General features: G+C 41.0%; 1 protein-coding gene across 1 annotated transcript in view; it reads left to right on the top strand.

Moving 5' to 3' along the window:
- The window catches only part of LOC113026576 (cGMP-inhibited 3',5'-cyclic phosphodiesterase A-like), a 94,283-nt gene that overhangs the window by 29,890 nt on the left and 45,514 nt on the right, over positions 1–18,879 (top strand). Inside the window, exon 2 of the mRNA XM_026175508.1 lies at positions 17,136–17,186. Within this exon, the coding sequence (XP_026031293.1) occupies positions 17,136–17,186 (51 nt within the window). The remainder of the gene's footprint in view (positions 1–17,135; positions 17,187–18,879) is intronic.

Below are 18,879 nucleotides of genomic sequence, written 5' to 3'. Positions count from 1 at the left end.
TCTTAACATGCTTTATCCAAAGCACACTCTCTGTTCATTCACCTGCTAATTATATTCACAGTATTCGCTCACTGTGTCTTTAGGGATTCGCTAGCTTAACTTAGCTCGTAGCCAACTAGGGTTGCCAACTTTTTAACTATCAAATCAGGGATACTTTGATGTGCCAGAGCCACAATACACAGCCAGCTGAGCATAGTGTAAATATGCACTTTATGTTCATATTATTAAAAAAATTAAAACCAGTTCTATTTGTTGTTATACATCATCCACCTGGGTCTTACTCAAGAGTTTTTGTTTGAATTCTCAGACTTTTTATCTGATTCAGTGATCAGCTCAGATAAAATAATTATTATGGGTGATTTTAACATCCATGCAGATACTAAAAATTACAGCCTCAACATGGCATTCATTCTATTATTAGACTCAGTTGGCTTCATTCAAAATGTAAAAGGACCCACTCAACACTTTAATCGTACTCTAGATCATGTTCTGACATATGGCATAGAAACTGAATATTTAACAGTATTTCCTGAAACCCTCTCTTGTCCGATATTTTCCTAATAACAATTTACAGCCATGGATTACACAGCAGTAGGGAATTGATTTTATCACAGTAGACGTCTTTCTGAAAGTGCTGTAACTAAGTTTAAGGATATAATTCATCCACTGTTATCTTCTTCAATGCCCTGTGCTAACACAATGCAGAGCAGCTAACTGAACCGCTATCTTGTTAATATTTTTACAACTCTGGATACTGTAGCTCATCTGAAAAAGAAAGCCTCAAATCAGAAGTGCTTGACTCCCTGGTATAGAATTCAGAATAGAATAGAATAGAATTCAACTTTATTGTCATTGAACATGTCACAAGTACAAGGCAACGAAATGCAGTTTGCATCCACCCAGAAGTGCTTTAGCCATAATATAGATATATTAAAAAATATATATTAGCCATAATATAGATATATTAAAAAATATATATTAGCCATAATATAGATATATTAAAAAATATATATTAGCAATAATATAGATATATAGATATATTACAGAAATCGGTCTATTGTAGGTATGTATGAGGGTACAAACACACCTTAAAGCAGATAAAGCTGGAGAGGCAGTGCCATCTCACTACTTTAGAAGCTCATCATTTTGTCTGGAAAGCCAGTTTGCTGCTCTATAGAAAAGCCCTCCAAAAAGCTAGAGCACCTTACTCTTCATTACTGATTGAAGGATATAAGAAAAACCCTAGGTTTCTCTTCAGCACTGTAACCATGCTGACAAAAAGCCAGAGCTCTGTTAAGCCAAACACTGCTTTAACATTAACTATTAATTTCTTTCTAAGTCTTTCTAAGTTTCTTCTTCTTAGTTGAAAACCCTTTGCTGGCAATGACACCCTGAAGTCTTGAGCTCATGGACATCACCAGATGCTGGGTTTTCCCTTTTTTAATGCTCTGTCAGGTCTTTACTGCAGCGGCTTTCAGTTGCTGTTTGTTTGTGGGCCTTTCTTTCCAAAATGTAGTCTTCAACAAGTGAAATGCATGCTCATTTGGGTTAATATCAGGTGACTGACTTGGCCTTTCAAGCATATTCCACTTCTCTTGAGTTTGTTTGGCTGTATGTTTTATGTCCATCTGTATTATGAAACACCGCCCAATCAATTTGACTGCATTTAGTTGGATTTGAGCAGACAGTATGTCTATGAAAATCTCCAAAAGTTGATTCTGTTCATCTGGACGAGAAATGTTTTCAGTGGGAGAAATGTTTCGTCACTCATCCAAGTGACTTCTTCAGTCTCAGCTGACTGCAGGTTTCCCCAACCTCAACAGTACATTTGGATAATGACTGAAACCAGCACCACTGAAGGAACAATGGGCTGGGAGGTCAGTTCCTTCATCATAATTATGCAAATCCTCATGGCCATTGATCAACAAAGGCCACTGATCAATGGCCATGAGTGCCATTCACAGAGAGTTGGGGAATGGATGTCTATGAAAACCTCAGAATTCATCCAGCTGCTTCTGTCAATCAAAAAACGCTAGTGTTTCAGTGCCACCGGCAACCATGCACGCCCAAGCCATCACACTGCCTCTGCCGTGTTTTACAGATGATCTGGTATGCTGTGGATCATGAACTGTTCCAAGACTTCTCCATACTTTCGGGAATGTTTTTCCCTCTGGTGGCTTTTTTAAACATTTTTTTTCAAATATTTTTTCTTTTAGCAATGTCCAATCTAGCTTTTCTCTTCTTCAGGCTTATGAGTGGCTTGCCCTTTGCAGTGAACCCTCTGTCTTTACTTTCATGCAGTCATCTCTTTATGGTAGACTTGGATATCAATACGCCTACCTTCTGGAGAGTGTTGTTCACTTTGTTGGCTATTTTGAAGTGGTTTCTCATCACCATGAAAATAATTCTGGGATCGTCCACCACTGTTGTCTTCTGTGGACATCCAGATCTTTTTGCGTTGCTGAATTCACCAATGCTTGCTTGCTTGCTTGCTTGCTTTCTTTCTTTCTTTCTTTCTTTCTTTCTTTCTTTCTTTCTTTCTTTCTTTCTTTCTTTCTTTCTTTCTTTCTTTCTTTCTTTCTTTCTTTCTCAGGATGTACCTGAGACCTCAGTACAGTGTTTGATACTGTAGACCATAATATTTTTATCACAGTGATTAGAGCATGCTGTAGATATTAAAGGTACAGTGCAGTGGTTTCAATCATATCTATCTAATAGACACCAATTTGTTCATGTAAATTGAGCATCTTCTTCACACTTAATTATGGAGTTCCACAGGGTTCAGTGCTAGGACCAAACCTGTTCACATTATACATGCTTCCCTTAGGCAGTATCATTAGAAGGCATAGCATACACTTTCTCTGCTATGCAGATGACACCCAAATTTATCTGTCCACAAAGCCAGATAACACACACCAATTAGTTAAACTACAGAAATGTCTTGAAGACATAAAGACCTTGATGGACTCAAGCTTTCGCCTTCTAAATTCAGGTAAACCCGAGGTTACAGAAATGTGGTTTCTAGCCAGATTCTTACTCTGCGTGGGAGCCAAGTTAATATAGTTCATATATTTTAGTATTTATATTTCGCTGTTGTTAAACTTGTTTGTGCAATTAATAATTTAAGAAGTAAATGCATGTTTATGGTGGAACTTAAATTATTTTATTGCTGTGTTGGCTTGGTTACGTAGTACCATGAATACACGTGTCTTAAAGGCTTTTGTTTATAGTTAAATCCGGGCATCATGGATGTATGCAAATGAGCGCATGCGGTGCGGGAGCGGGGAGAGAGAGAAAAGAAGTTAATACGCGGGAGCTGGGGAGAACAGAGCCACACGGTTTTCCTTCCGTAGTAGGTTTTTTTGTTGAGGATAAGTTAAACCTGACCGCTCCTGTAAGATGACCAGCAAACTGTGGAATACATTTTTTGTTACATCTTTTCATGTCGGAGTCCCGTGGAGTTCTTTTTCCTCTTCAAACTAACGTACACGAGTGAAGCACGGGAAAACTGGTCTCATGGCTATACACTCTGGATGACATTGCCCTGGACTTCTGGGAACACTGAGGAATCTTAGAGTCGTTTTTGAATTTAGCAGAATTGAATTTAAAATCCTGTTCCTCACATACAAGGTCTTGAATAATCATGCCTCATCTTAACTTAATGACCTAGTACTGTATCACCCCAATTGAACTCGCAGAGTATTTAAAAGTAGAATGGAACGCAGTTTCTTCTGCTTTCAATCCCCTCTTCCAGTTCAGATTTAGGAGACAGACACCATCTACCTTGAAGATTAGGCTTAAAACTTTCATTTTTGACAAAGCATATAGTTAGGGCTAAATCAGATGACCCCGAATCCTCCCTTAGTTACGCTGCAATAGGCCTAGGTTGCTACGGGGATTCCTCTATACATGGAGTGTTTCTTCTTCAGTCACCTTTTTCACTCTCTGTGTGTTTATAAACCTCTCTGCATTTAATTATTATTATTTTTGTTATTTAATCTCTGGCTCTCTTCCACAGCAAGTCTTTTGTCCTGTCTTCATCGACTCACCCCCAACCAGTCGCAGCAGATGGCTGCACCTCCCTAAGCCTGGTTTTGCTGCAGGTTTCTTCCTGTTAAAAAGGAGTTTTTCCTTCCCACTGTTGCCAATGTGCTTCCTTATTGGGGGTCCTATGATTGTTGTTTTTTTTTTCTATGTTTTCTTTCTATTATTGTAGGGTCTTTAGCTTACAATATAAAGCACCTTGAGAAAACTGTCATTGTTATTTGGCACTATATAAATAAAACTCAAGTGAATTGAATTGAATAATCACTCTGGGTGGTCAAGTCATAGAACTACTGTCACTTTTCACCTGAGCTCTATTATCACCATGCTTTATGTGGTAGCTTTGCCAAAGGCGAAACTGCTACACAGCAGAGTGACAGCATATCATTACTTCATTATGTGTCTTTTTTTAACACATCATATATCACATTGGCAAACAAGACAGGGAGCTTTAAGGTAGTATGTATTGTTTATTGCTTGCTAAGCCTCAGTGAGCTCCACTGAGGGTGTGATTGAAGAAGATGGCTTTCTGTCACTCAAAGAGCCTGCAGCTTATTTCCCCAGAGGACAGCCGGCATCTCCCCTGACTTATGCCACTGTTTGCTTTCCACTAAGCCAGGTTTCCAGGATAGGCATTAGCATGATGGGTCATTCTTAATGGCCGCATGTTTTGTCTTGTTAAGAAAAAAAAAAGGCTCAGCAGAGACCTGTACCATCATTGTCTCCTTTAGTTCACGCTATACATGGAACTAGAGCCCAGTACCCCATGGGAATTTCATTGACAAAGCAACTATTTTACAAGCTAATTGTGAAAAACCTGCCAGTGGGGTTGACGTGAGCCTTTTCTACCTGGGCGAGCTACCTGCAAAAAAGAGGAAGCAAAGATTTATTTCCCCATGCAGACATACACACTGTTTATCTGAGCCTGGCATTTAAACACTTTCATGCACACACACACATGTTTAGTTAGTACAAGGGGGCTGTCCCGACTGCACGTTTATGTTTGAACACTGGTGATTTATGAAGGATGTAGGGATGTGATTTAAAGGCATTTAAAGGATTTAAAATGCTTCAGCGGACAATTGCTGTCTGTTTGTTTACTGAAGTCCTGTGGGAATCTTGATGGGACTGGAAATTAGGGATGGGTATCGTTTAGGTTTTATCCGATACCAGTACCAAACCGGTACTTTTGAAACGGTGCCGGTGCTTAAACGGTGCTCGAACCGGTGCTTAAAGAATGGAGAACACAAAATTGGTCCAAAAACCTCTCATGTTCAGCTGTTTTTTTGTAAAAAGATAACAATGTTAGCCTTTTCTGCAGCTATAGGGCATATATGGTATCACTCTTGGCTGGAAGCAGTGCTTAATCAATGGAAAAAACACAAACTTTGTCCAAAAACCTCTCATGTTTAACTGTTTTCCACTTTTTCTTTGGTCATTTTAGCCTTTTTGGCCAGGGTGAAGGGTAGGGCTGAACGATTATGGAAAATAATCTAATTGCGATTTTTTGCCCCAATATTGCGATTGCGATGCGATATGCGATTATTTTTTAAGGTCTTTGTCTTCTGTATTATTAAACAAAGACAAGCAATACATCTTATAGTATGGCCAATACTATATTACATTAATTTTAAACTGTTCTTTCCTGGAAGACAGACCTCTGTTATGATGACATGAGGTGATGCATGAATTGATGACTGACATTTTTATTTAACTTCTTCAATCACAACAGTATATTTGAACATACACAATAGTTTATTTTTAGCTTACAAACATCTGAGCATAAAGTGCTGACAAGGAACCCTGGTGTAAACATTAAAATGAAAGTCAGTACAATGTGCAGATTGCAGAAATATACATAAAAAAAATCGGTGGCTTTACCACACTCAGTTTTTCGACATCTGTGAACTACTAGACAGTCATTCAATTAAAAAATAATATTAAATAAATAAAACTAATAAATAAAAAATGCACACATCTTACTGATCTCTGCAGTCAGTAACATTACACATAAAGTGCAAACATAATAGCAATTGTATAAACACACACACAAACACGCCTTTAAATTAAAACTGGCTGAACATCTTGATTATCTGCAGTAAGTAACAGCAACACAGCACAAACTAAAGTGCACAATGAGTATGGCTCAGCTAGCCATAATCATCCTAGCTCACAGGTTTTTTGCTAGGAAGACCAGCATATCTACTTTTGCTGGCTTTAAGGATGAGCGAGTGCAGGTCACTATATTCCCTCCAGTGCTGAACAGACGCTCTGAGGGGGCACTTGTGGCTGGCACACACAGATATTTGCGGGCCATCTTGCACAGTCGTGGAAAGTGAATGTTGTGCACCTTCCACCAGGCTAAGGGATCATCCTCTCCGTCAATGACAGGGGTCAACAGGTAACTATTCAACTCTGCCTCCACGACATCTTCAAGTGGCAGAGGCAAAGCTGAAGAGGCCGCACTGGTCCTCAGACGGTCGGGTAGGCCGGATGTAAACGGCCGTGAAATTGGACGGTCTAGCCTTCTGATTAGCGTCACCGCTGTCTCGGTGGAGTTTAATAAACTCGGCCGTCTGCTTCTTGCTATCTAAAATATAACCAGACACTGGTGTAAATTCTCGACTGTCTCATACTTCTGTTTAATAAGTTTTCTGTTTGACGTTTAGTCAGCTGTGTGAAAACCAAGGAGGAACCCACCCGGGGGATTAATAAAGTTTTATTTTATCTAATCTAATAACTTTAATCTCAGCCAAACCGATTTACTCACGAACAAACAAAACACTGAAAAAAGCCCAACAATAACATTTTTAGGTTGTCTAAGTGACTTATATATTACGTTTAACCCGAGCAGCGAAACTCCGCGGTGATCTGAAAATGATGTGCCGGGAGTTGTGCTGTTCTCGGCCGCATCAGTAACCCTCGAGCTCCCGGCTAGCTATCGAGCTGGTGGGTAGCAGACGCCTCCGAAAACGTCGAAGCACTTTTGCAAATATGCGATATCTTGATAAACCGAGCAGATATTTGATGTTTACACAACTACTTTCTCGCCTGAAAATATGTTAAAAGTTTATTTTGTGACCCAGAAAGATTAGTATGAGTAATTTTAAAACTTAGTAGCGGCCGCCATTGTTGGAAACTGGAGTTTGGCTGGGCCGTGCTATGAATTCTGGAATATGGTAGGCCACGAAGGACACACCCGACCCATCCTTCAAATTCGGGGAAAAGGAGGACGCATTTGTCGGCTACATTCGGAGGAGTCTATGAATTTGGACAGCCTTCGGCGCGTCGCTGTGACGTAATCGGTCTACAAATGCGGCCTCAGGAGGATGCAGCCCATGAATTTGGACATGTCCAAAGTATAATCGCAGCCTTTGCGGTTAGAAAATTGCACTTGATCATGTCGCGATATTATCGCAAATGCGATATATCGTTCAGCCCTAGTGAAGGGAGTATCTGCCATCAAACAAGAAGACAGCCGCATGTAACTACGACAGTGTTTGCTAGTTCACCTTACATGCATTAATGTAATAACGTGGTTAGCCTACTCAACGTAAATTACACACGGACAACATTAAGCTACTCACGCAGAGAAGAACGGCTGCTGCTGCCATCATCATCCTTCATCATTTCTGCTACACTGGCAGGGCTAGGGGCCAGGACTCTCCTCTTCGGGTTTTTGGGGGATGTTGCAAACTCCGGGTCCGATAACAGGCAACCCACCCGCAGTAGATGTGCCCGGTGTGAGGTCTCGCAGCAAGCTATCAAATACGGCACATTTCTCGGTTTTTAACAAAATGCTATACGTCGCCAGGTGTTTCATTAGATTCGAGGTGTTACCTCCTTTGACAGTATCACAGTATCAGCTTAAAGCACTTGTTGCAGGCTGCTGAGTTTGTATCTTTTGCTGTGAAGTACAGCCAGACTTTTGACCGCTTCGCCTTGGGCATTTTTAACCTGTAGCTCTGCTCTAAAAGAACGTACGTACAGGTACCTGGGCCCGCCTACTGCGCTTGCAAAGGTAAAATGATTGGCTAGAATCCAAAGTGTATGACATCTCAGGAAAAAAAAGCACCGAAATAAAGCACCGAAATATGCGCTGCTTTTCGGTCTGGTTACTACCGTTTATGCCATAATGGCACCGGATACCGGTACCCATCCCTACTGGAAATGCTGAAACTGTTTCTGTGCCTGTGAAAGTGTCTATGTGTGTGTGTGTGTGTGTGTGTGTGTGTGTGTGTGTGTGTGTGTGTGTGTGTGTGTGTGTGTGTGTGTGTGTGTTTGTCTGTGTGTTTCAGTGGTCCCCTCTCTGATGAGTAAAGACAGAACACAGAATACAGGCCTTGCTGAGTCAGACCTGTGAATAAAAGATGAAATAATGTATGCTCTGGAGGCACAATGCAGGCATGCATGCAAAAAAAATCCCTTAGTGTTTTCATAACATGCATTTCCCCAATCTGAAATTATCTTGCAGCAAAGCTTAATTTGTATTCTCGAGCCAGATAAGAGTCATTTCAAAGAGTACAGTTCCACGCATCGCTATTTAGCCAAAAATAACCCTGTTAAGAAATTCTGTGGGGTTTTCTTTGGTTTTCATGTAAAGGTCAGGTCGGAATAGGTTTGTTATTCATCTGTTCATTAACTTTGAAAATCCTGCTTGACATACTTTGCGTCTTCCAAAAGAAATATTGCCTCTTGTCCCAGTCAGACTTATGGCTTCATAAAAAGGTTTTACAGTGGAACACTGTAACACCCACTCCTGCTGTTGTCTGAGACCATTTTTCATGGCTTAAAAAACACCACTGAGCAACAAAATAGAGCAAGCTGGATTAACTCTTCTCATTTGCTGACATTCTTTGTCATCTGGCCTTTCATACACAAATGTGTAATTCACATATGCTTCATTATATATGCAAATTATTTTGCAAGACAAAGTAGAAATGTACAGTTTCTATTCTCTAATGAAAGTTCAGATCATGTAAGAAGCATGTAAGAGAGAATATCTTTCTGGTTAGCTGTTCAATACGCAGGTGTAGTCACCTTTGGGGAAAATACCCCACAGCCATGGCTTTATTTATCTGTATGGTAAATGAAAGTATTTAAATGAATTTTAATGTCGTAACTGATTTTGTTTGACATAAGCCTTCAAAAAAAGTGTGCTGTTTCCTGAGCACAGCTACCGTTGTTGACGTACTGTACACTGTTCAAATCAGTTGGGAATTAAACCGCACAAAGCCCACTGGCACCTTGCAAACCGAACAGAGTAAAGGCTTGTAAAACAAACAAACAAGTGGGGCTGCGCTCCCTTCTCAGCTCTCCAGGACCCAGCAGCAATCCTGACTGTACTATTATACACTAATGGCTTTGGCATGCTGTTTTTGGTATAGGCTGCCAGGTCTGCCCAGCCAGATCCCCTCTTTTTCACCCCGTTGCCTGTGTGGAGCTGGGAGCTCATAAGCAAGGAAAAACAGTGTAATGTTAGCAAAAATAAATAAATAGGTGTCAATTTTACTCATGAAACACGTCTGTAAAGTCGATATCAATAATGTAGGCCTTCACGAACAGATTTTCACTGTCTGTCTGACATATTTCATATCATTGTCTTTGAAACCTTTTAGCTCAGAATATAGGGTACCCGCACTGAGGTTTTCTCTGGGTCACGGCATCCTTGTCGTGTGTGCTTTCACCCTCAGAGACTGACAGATCTATCTCTGGCAAAGATTCATACAGTGGGTTTCTTCTAGGATCAGCCAAAGTCTCTCCCAGGAAACATAAAGAGGATAAATCCCATTAGCCGCACGTTTGAAATTATAAGCGTCTGAGTAAGAACATGTCACAGGCAAGAGAGGGGAGAGGGAAAAGCCAGTGTGCACATGCAGGACTAATGTGAGAAATATGTCACGGATCACGCTTGAGCTTGTAAGCTTTTTAAAAAAAATTTTTTTGGTGATTTTCTTCATTAATTGAGTGCTTTGCAGGAAAATGAATGTGTGCGAGAGAGTGTGTGCACACATTTAGATGTACATGTGCTAATAAAGTATGTTCCTCATTCCCCGCACACAGCCCCCTCCCCTGCCCTTGGCAGCCCACCTCAATAGTTCCCTTCCCTCTAGCGATGACGCAAATGACCCACGATGACTGACCCCCACGGTAAAACCTGTAAATCATTAGCCAGCATGAATAGGAATGACTCTCCATGCACTCAACTCAGCCTTCAGGCAGAGAAGGATTTATAAGAGTCCTCCCCAACTGCTACACTTGGGACGGATGTGGCAGAGGAGAAGGTGGGGTGAGGTTTTTGCAGTCACCTGGACAAGGAGCCACACAGTTTGGATCGCAATTTTTTTGTGCGTCTGCCTAAACAGGCTGTAGTTTCGCATTAAACTTTAGCATACACATACCGTTCAAACTATCACCCTTTAATTTTGGTTTTTATCCTTTTGAAAGTAGCTTGTGTCAAGACACATTCATTAAAGTTTACAAAGACATGTTTAAGTCATGTGATAGCTTGCTTAACGAAAAAGACAGTAGAGATTACAATACAGGGTAAAAAGAAAACCTTAATGATCACACTTGTGCACCATTATGATTACTTTTATCATTAACATGGGTCCAATTCTCCGAGCTAAATGGACTTTATCTGTCTAGATTTCAGGGCGAGGAAATTATAACAAGACCCTGGTAAACCAAGCAGATCGATCATGTGTCCAGAGTGTAGCTGGTAGATAACTAAGATATTAAAGTTTATCCTGAGAAAACCCCTATATGATTTGGTCTAAATTCTGTGTTATATTCCAAATGCTACCATTATTAAATCCTGATATTATTGCATATTTGTTATCACAATATACTTATTTTCTAAAATGTCTCTAAAACTCATAAAACAAACAAACAAAACTTTTCAAAGGGCGTCCCAGGAGAAACCGTACTCGTGACACTAATCATGAGAATACCTCCACCTGCAGGTGTAAAACAAGACTACACCTCGTTGTCAAAGGTAGGGCGAGCAAAGTAGAGTTTTACTGTGGTTCTAACACCCATGAAAGGGAGAATAAAGTTCTTTGATTGTTGCCTTGATGGTGTCCTTAGGGCTAAGCCGCTATAATTTCTGAAGCTTTCATATAGAAAGACTTAGTAGAATCTGACCTACTTTCTTTATGTCAGCTAGAGTGAAAGCGAGTGCAGGGATGTCTGAGTCAAACACTACAGACATCAGAATATCTTTGACACAGTGCACAGATAAAAGAACAAAGGAAAATAAAGAAAGGAAATACTCAGAGACCTCGAGGCGGTGGGTGTGTGCTCATGTATGAACGAGTTCGCGTGCGTGTGTAACGGACATATGTGTGAATTCATGACTTTGCAGACCTAACCGTAAGTGAGAGTTTAATTGGACACAGAGGTGCTTCATTAAACCTTTGGGTCAAGCTCACTGGAAATCCTGCAGACTGATCTTTTGGCCTCACAACAGCACCTTAATTAACCCGACCATACTGAAAGACCTGGACACAGCTCTTTTTCTCCCTCCCTCTTCTCTAACAGGGTGATCGGCTGGCACCGACTTCTCATCCCAGCTTCTAACAGCCCAATATATATATATATATATATATATATATATATATATATATATATATATATACATATATATATATATATATATATATATATATATATATATATATATATATACAGGATATTACGTAATACACTATTATATAAATATGCAGAACATAATGAAAAAAAAGAAAGGAAATAACCCATATCGTTGTTCAAAATAATTCATCTTGTTTAACTTGATAACAGTGGGAAGTGTTTACTGTGAGGCTTCTGGTTAGTCACAGTAAAAGTGGTGCTATAGGTGCTGCTGCTGCAGCTCCCACCACTTCACAGCCACAGAGATGTGGTTCTCAGCTGGATATTGGCGGGAGCAAGTGAAACAACAAGCATATTCCAGTAGTTTGTTTGTGCTTTGACACCATGGTGTTTGCCCAGCACCTCAGAGGCACGGCAGCGTGCCATGGTGGTAGAAAGGTCATTTTCTGTATACTGGAATCCACACAGCTGCCCTCTTAACACTCTATGCTTGAGGACGGTTGGGAGTTTACTTGGCTGGTACTGTTTGAGCCATGAGATCACAGCTTGGTTGGGATATTGTGCCTGGCTGATCCCCATTACAGTGTAAGAGCATCCTTATTCATTCTTGTAATGCGTTATGATGCAAATCCTGCTGCGCTGCATTTTACAGTCAAATGTGATCAGTTATTTACGCGAGATAATTAGAAATAAAACTAAAATAGCTGAGACGCGAGCATATAAATTGGTTAGTGTGGTTTTATTTATCAGTGCTGTGTACTTTAAATAGCACTCACACCATTTCTCTCTCTGGCTGCAGATTTTACTTTTGTGTTCATGCCATGCTGCTCTGCACCATGCAGACCGATGTCCTTAAAGAGCTTCTTTACGCTTTATTTCCACCTATTGTTGGCGTGCTTCACTGTGATTGGTGCACTTCCTTCAGAGCAACGAGACCAGAGATGTGACTGGCTAAGAGTCACTTTACTGACCACCTCACCCTTTTGGTTTAAATTCACCTTCAGCCAGTCCTTTGAACTTTATGTGCAGCTGCAAATAAAGGAACCAAAATAGCAGGTCCTGTGGGTCAGGCAGATAGACAGTGTCAGCTTTTTGTCACAACTGAAAATATTGCCTTCCCACTCCAATTGGCAAGTAGTATAAATGCAAGAAGGACTGAATGTATAGTGTAATGTGGTTACTTGTTCCTGTTACTTATTTCCATCTTATTTTACGGAAGGAGCCTCAGTCTGGCTGCATCTTATAAAGTGAAGTAATCTGCTATTACTATTACTGACGAGTACCACTCATTCAGATTATAACAAGAGTCTCATAAAAATGCCTCGGAGCTTATTGAGTGCGTCATGTTATTCAGGTAACTACAGCAGAAAGTCTGAAAGAGACGACTCTACTTTCAAATCACCACCATTAGACCTGGCTTATTCTGACTTATGGCCCGGAATAATGAATCAGAGGGTGAAACAAAGGGCACAACTTCTACAAAGTTGTTATTTTTCCCAGTAGGTGTACTGGAGCTTTAGAACAAAAACAAGTCCATTTGAAAGTTTTACTGCTTCAGCTGTGTTATGCTGTCTGGACAGTGTCCACGAAAACCAGGAGATATCTAAGAAATCATTCATGTGTGGTTTTACCTCTTCAGAAATGATACTGGCAGTGACCTTTCATGTGTTTTAAGTATTATCTTTGACCACTCTCCTCGATCCCTTCGAAGCAAAGCAAACATAAAGCAAAACCAAGACTTACTTTCTTTCTTCTAGTTGCTGTAGATTGTATACACTGATGTTTAGTCATCTAGTTCTTTTTCTTATAGACTCATATTGTTGCTTTTTGCCTCTTTAAAACAGATGATGTGTGTGCATTTGTTTGCTTATTGTTTATTCTAGCACTGGCAGCTTGTATTTAAAAGCATAAGTGATTTTCCATCTGTGGTTAAACGCACACACACATACTGGCATCCAACTGCACCCACCGTTTGAGAAGAGCAGCTACTGTACATGCACATGTATTAACTTTTTTTTTTTGAGTACTCTCAGAAAAAATAAACTTCTGTGGCCGGGGAAGTCACTTTGCGCAAGAGGCTATCGGCACGACTCAAATGTTGTGCTCAGCTTAGGTATTGTGTGTGGGGGTTTTTTTTGGCACATCAAAGGCAGCGTGTAGACTTCTGTATAGTCTATGTCCGTCTCTCAGAGCAAGGAGATGAAAGGTTGGGTTATATAAGATCGTCAAACAGAAAGGCTGTTTACTCGTGTGCGCCTGGAGAGACTCACTGATACTAGGACTTTCTAATGGAGTTCGACTCTAGCGCAACTGTAGAGTAGCCTACTGCCAGCTCCATACTGTAAGAAAAGCTGTCATTAGAGCTGTAAAGAATAAGACAAATAGCACTGACTGGGTAATACTATTGTCTACAGTGATTTACATCCACTGCATGAACATACGCCTTTTACACATTTGATTGTTGACTTCCTTTTGTACTCTATCGAGTATAGCTCTGTTAGTGCATGAGACAGTATGTTCAAGCTCGAAGGAGTTTAAAGCAACTCACAGATGTTATCGTGCATACAGTCATTGCCAAAGCACAAGAGTATGTTTTGGGTAAACCCTTCACATTGTGTTTTATTCAACATCCTAACTGTAAAACTGTGGCACGTCAGCTGCACCTAAAGAGCGATTTACATTATATAGCAGTGACCTTGTTTGCTCTCTGTCACGGTCACCACATTTTGTGCTGCAGTACCCATTGTTGTGAAAACCTTGACTAAAAGGATGAGCGATACAATAACTGTCCCACAAACTTAACAGCAGATTGCACTTTACATTTTGCCACAAAATATGTCGAAGCTGTTGCTTATTAAAGCAATTTAAAGCTGCTGTGACTCCTAAATTCAAGACCTTAAAAACTGTTTCCCCTCACTGCTAAACAACCTACTACTTCTGACTATGAGCGATGGATCCTGTGCGACTTTCTCCCAAATTTGGAGCTGCTTCTGTTTTCTCACATGAGAAGTTTCTGTCTTTGCTTCTTCTTCTTTTTTCACAATTTAGAAGTAGGTAAGATAAGATAAGATAAGATAACCTTTATTAGTCCCACACGTGGGAAATTTGTTTTGTCACAGCAGGAAGTGGACAGTGCAAAAGTTATGACGCAAAAATTAGAATACAATAAGAATAAATACAGTACACAGCTGTACAGAATAGAATAAAATAATATACTATATACAGTAGAATAAAATAGAATAAAAATATACAATAAGATAAAAATAGAATACGAATGCTATATACAACTGAGTCAAAATACAACGATGCCAGAAAGGATTATTGCACTTAGTGTTATTGCACATGTATGGATGTGTGTGTTTGTTCAGTTAAAGTCTTTGTTGTGGAGTCTGACAGCAGTGGGGAGGAAAGACCTGCGAAATCTCTCCGTCCCACACCGTGGGTGCCACAGTCTCCCACTGAAGGAGCTGCTCAGTGCTGTCACAGTCTGCTGCATGGGGTGGGAGATGTTGTCCAACAGGGATGACAGCTTAGCCACCATTCTCCTGTCACTCACCACCTCCACTGGGACCTCCACTGGGATGCCCTCTGGACCAGAGGGCATCCTAGAACAGAGCTGGCCCTTCGGATCACCCTGTTCAGTCTCTTCCTGTCCCCAGCAGAGATGCTGCCGCCCCAGCAGACCACGCCATAAAAGATAGCAGAAGCCACCACAGAGTCATAGAATTTCTTCAGGAGTGGGCTCTCCACTCCAAACGACCTGAGTCTCCGCAGCAGGTACAGCCTGCTCTGCCCTTTCCTGTAGAGGGTGTCTGAGTTATGAGTCCAGTCCAGTCTGTTGTTCAGATGAACACCAAGGTACCTGTAGCTGTCCACAGCCTCAATGTCCATACCCTGGATGTTCAGTGGTTGCAGTGGAGAATGCTTGTGCCTGCGGAAGTCCACCACCAGCTCCTTGGTTTTACTGGCGTTGATCTGGAGGTAGTTCAGCTGGCACCAGTCCACAAAGTCTTGGGTCAGACCTCTGTACTCCTTGTCGTCCCCATCAGTGATGAGGCCGACTATTGCAGAGTCATCAGAGAACTTCTGCAGGAAGCACTGGGTGGAATTGTGGGAGAAGTCTGCAGTGTAGATGGTGAAGAGGAATGGAGCCAGAACCGTAGGTAGAGCTCAGATGGAAAAAAGGATTTGCTGGATTTTAGCAATACTTGACTTCAAGTGTGGTGACAGCTGGAGGGTTGTTTGCTTATTTTGGCCACTGTCAATCACGTGTGATTAAACGGTGCCCACGCAGTGCAGATGAAGTGTGAAACTGTTCATAGATAATACCCAGAAGCTTTATTACCAAAACTTTATTTTTGATTGCTGCTTATTGAGTATTAATTATTTAACGTTAAAGACACATACTTTAGATTTGAAGTACCCAGTAACAAAAACAATAACCTGCTTAATTTTTTTCAGTGATTTTGTACACCTGGCCGTAAACCGAGGCATTTTTTCCCAATTGTAAAAAATGACACTTAAAATTAACAAATTTTTTTGAATAAAAATTTAAATGCTGTGAATAAAAAAGCAAATTTTCTGTTGGCCTCCAAAGTGTAGTGGGGGTAAAATCCCAGTTTATTAAGAAGGTACAATCCCAGTTCATTAATGGGTACAAGAAGGCAAAAATATATATAAAACTAAATTACCCTAATTGGGCAGCAGTAACAATAACTCTAAAATTGCATTTGTTTAAAACAAAGCAGCACTGTGGGGGAAAAAAAGCTAAACAACAGCGCTGCCCACACAAGCCCACACAAGCCCACAGCACCGGCAAATGAAAACCCACTGTTTTCCTAATGTTTTTACTCACAGCATGACACAACTCAATGACCTACACTGACACAGTAAATTACACCTGAATTATCAAATTGGCTCTTATGCTGGAGCCTCTTGCCTCAGTGTGTGCAGCAGCAATTTGTCAAAGCAGCCTGCTGGGGTTCTCAGGACTTCTCACTTATGGGGCAGAAAGCCCTAACAGAGCCAGTTGGGCAGAGGGGTGGCTAACGTTGACTTGGCTCTGCAGTGTGCCCACCAACCATCAGTGACAGTCGCTGCACTCCTGCATTTAGTTACTCCCAAGAAGGTGGAAAACGGGTTTACAAGGCCTGTGGGAGGACACAGTGGCTGGTAATTAAACAGCGTAAAAATCCTCAGCCTTCAACAGCCCCTTAGGCAGTGAATAAGAGCTAAAGTAAACCAAACCTGACTGTGAAATTGCATTAGACGTCTGTGCTTAATGGAAAGTGAAAAAAATAGACAAAACCCATTTTTGCTTTTATGAGCGTTTCCATTTCCCCCACACTTCTTCCACTTCTTTGCTTCTTTTTCCTTTCTATTCTGCTTGAGCAGAGTTTATCTGCATTATGGTGGCGCTGCTGCTGTTGTAGGAAGCGAACAGAAACAGGATGTGCAGGACTGTGGTTTGAACATGTTTCTGTTTTTGTTTCCCACAGATGCTCCCCCGTTCGGATTGGGACCACAAGAGAGGCTCCCGAGGATCACAGGTTAGCAGTGTCCACAAGAAAAAGAAAAAGAGAGACAGAGAGAAGAGAGAACAGGATCTACATCCCCAATCTCTAGTATTCGCCTACATGCACCTTATAAATGACGCAAACACCATAAACCCTACCGCTAACTGGCCTGTTCACACCCACTTATTTTAGTAGTGCTTAAACAGCATTTCTCTTCCCACCAGTGTCCTTGTTGCACTGTTAGTTTAAAGGACGCGTGCATGTGAGTTGGCTCTGAGGAGCTGCGAAAGCCACCAAAGATCAAGGGAATAGTTCAGTGTAGGGGACGCAGCTTGTAGAGGGCAGGCACAGCCACATCCTCGACATTACTGTACCATCTCCATCTTTGTGTGCGCATGTGTATGTTTAAATTTATGTATTGAGTTGCTACAGTGCCACAGGGCAGGACTCTGGAGGACACGGATAACAAACAATGCCCTTGGCACTGGCGTGGCCGTATACACTATGCGTGTGTCCTGTACTGCATGGTCTCCTATCAGGAGGATATCCTTTGGAAATAAATAGACGCTGTGTCTTTGCTGACGATGTATGCTTGAGTAGCAACAGATGTTGCAAAAGCTGTAGTTCAGGGTAAGGCAGAGTGGGGGGATAGTGTCAAAAACTGTACAGAGCAGGATTAGACTTGAAAATTAAAGCATATAATTTAACAAGAGATACAGCTAATGCAGTTTTGCTAAAATCAGCCTTACAGTAAAATCCCGCTCCCCTCACGGAGAAGAAATTTTCAATCGCATGCTACCCTCTTAAAATATTGTCCGAGGCCAGCGAGCACATATTTTTTGATTGATGCATTCCCTTAGCTGCCATTTAGATTCAGTGGTCAGTTCTGTCTTTTTTATTTGGACTAGTGCAGTGCATTCGTCAGTGGAATCCTGTAATAGTCCAAGGACTGACAAGACATGTAAGAAGTCGGGGCTTATGTTGGCATCTCTCTCCATCTTGTGGCTATTTTCCCTTGGCTCCGCTGTCTTGGACCACGTTGTCGGTCAGAGAGGCCGGTTGCACTTCACTATAGCACCTCATAGCGTGTGTAAATCACACAGAGAGAACCGGAGCGCTTGATTGATCTCCACTGCGTCGCATTCGCCAACATGCACACATTAGCAGGCTCATTTTCCAAACCACATCTTCTTCTTCTTCTTTTTTTTCTTTTCCCCCGTGCAAAGCTTGCGGTGGATGTTTTAGCTTAGGAATTGACAGTGAAGTTATGTATGGAAAAGAGCTTTTTAAATATTTGTATTCAACTTGGAGATACATCGGTTTTGGAATATTACCCGAGGAGATTATCGGAGAAAAGAGTACTTGTAGGCCCAGATTTTGTGGATGTTATTCTAAATTACAGCATGACATCGCAGTCATGTAGAAGATTTTTCAGAAATCGCTGTGAGCGCTTCAAACACTGATCAACATTTTTGAAACTGCAAGTTTGGAAGTTGGAAAATTTCTCTGACGTCTTTCTGGTTGGTCCCATAATAAGAATCTAGTAGATTATTTTCTCATTACGCGGTGTCCTGTGGCAAGAGTGAATTTAAGGGTGATATAGAATGAAAACACTGAACTACTTGTGCTTTTGACTATCCAATGCCTGAAAAAAATAAATAAAAAATGGAATAATATAGATGAATTGCCACTTTTAAGACTTAGTTTTTTCAAATTACTTTTAATT

This window comes from Astatotilapia calliptera, chromosome 7 (genome assembly GCF_900246225.1).
Source record: "Astatotilapia calliptera chromosome 7, fAstCal1.2, whole genome shotgun sequence".
Lineage (NCBI taxonomy): Eukaryota > Metazoa > Chordata > Actinopteri > Cichliformes > Cichlidae > Astatotilapia > Astatotilapia calliptera.
Note: the sequence above shows the minus strand (reverse complement) of the source record. Positions and strands in the feature narration are given on the sequence as shown.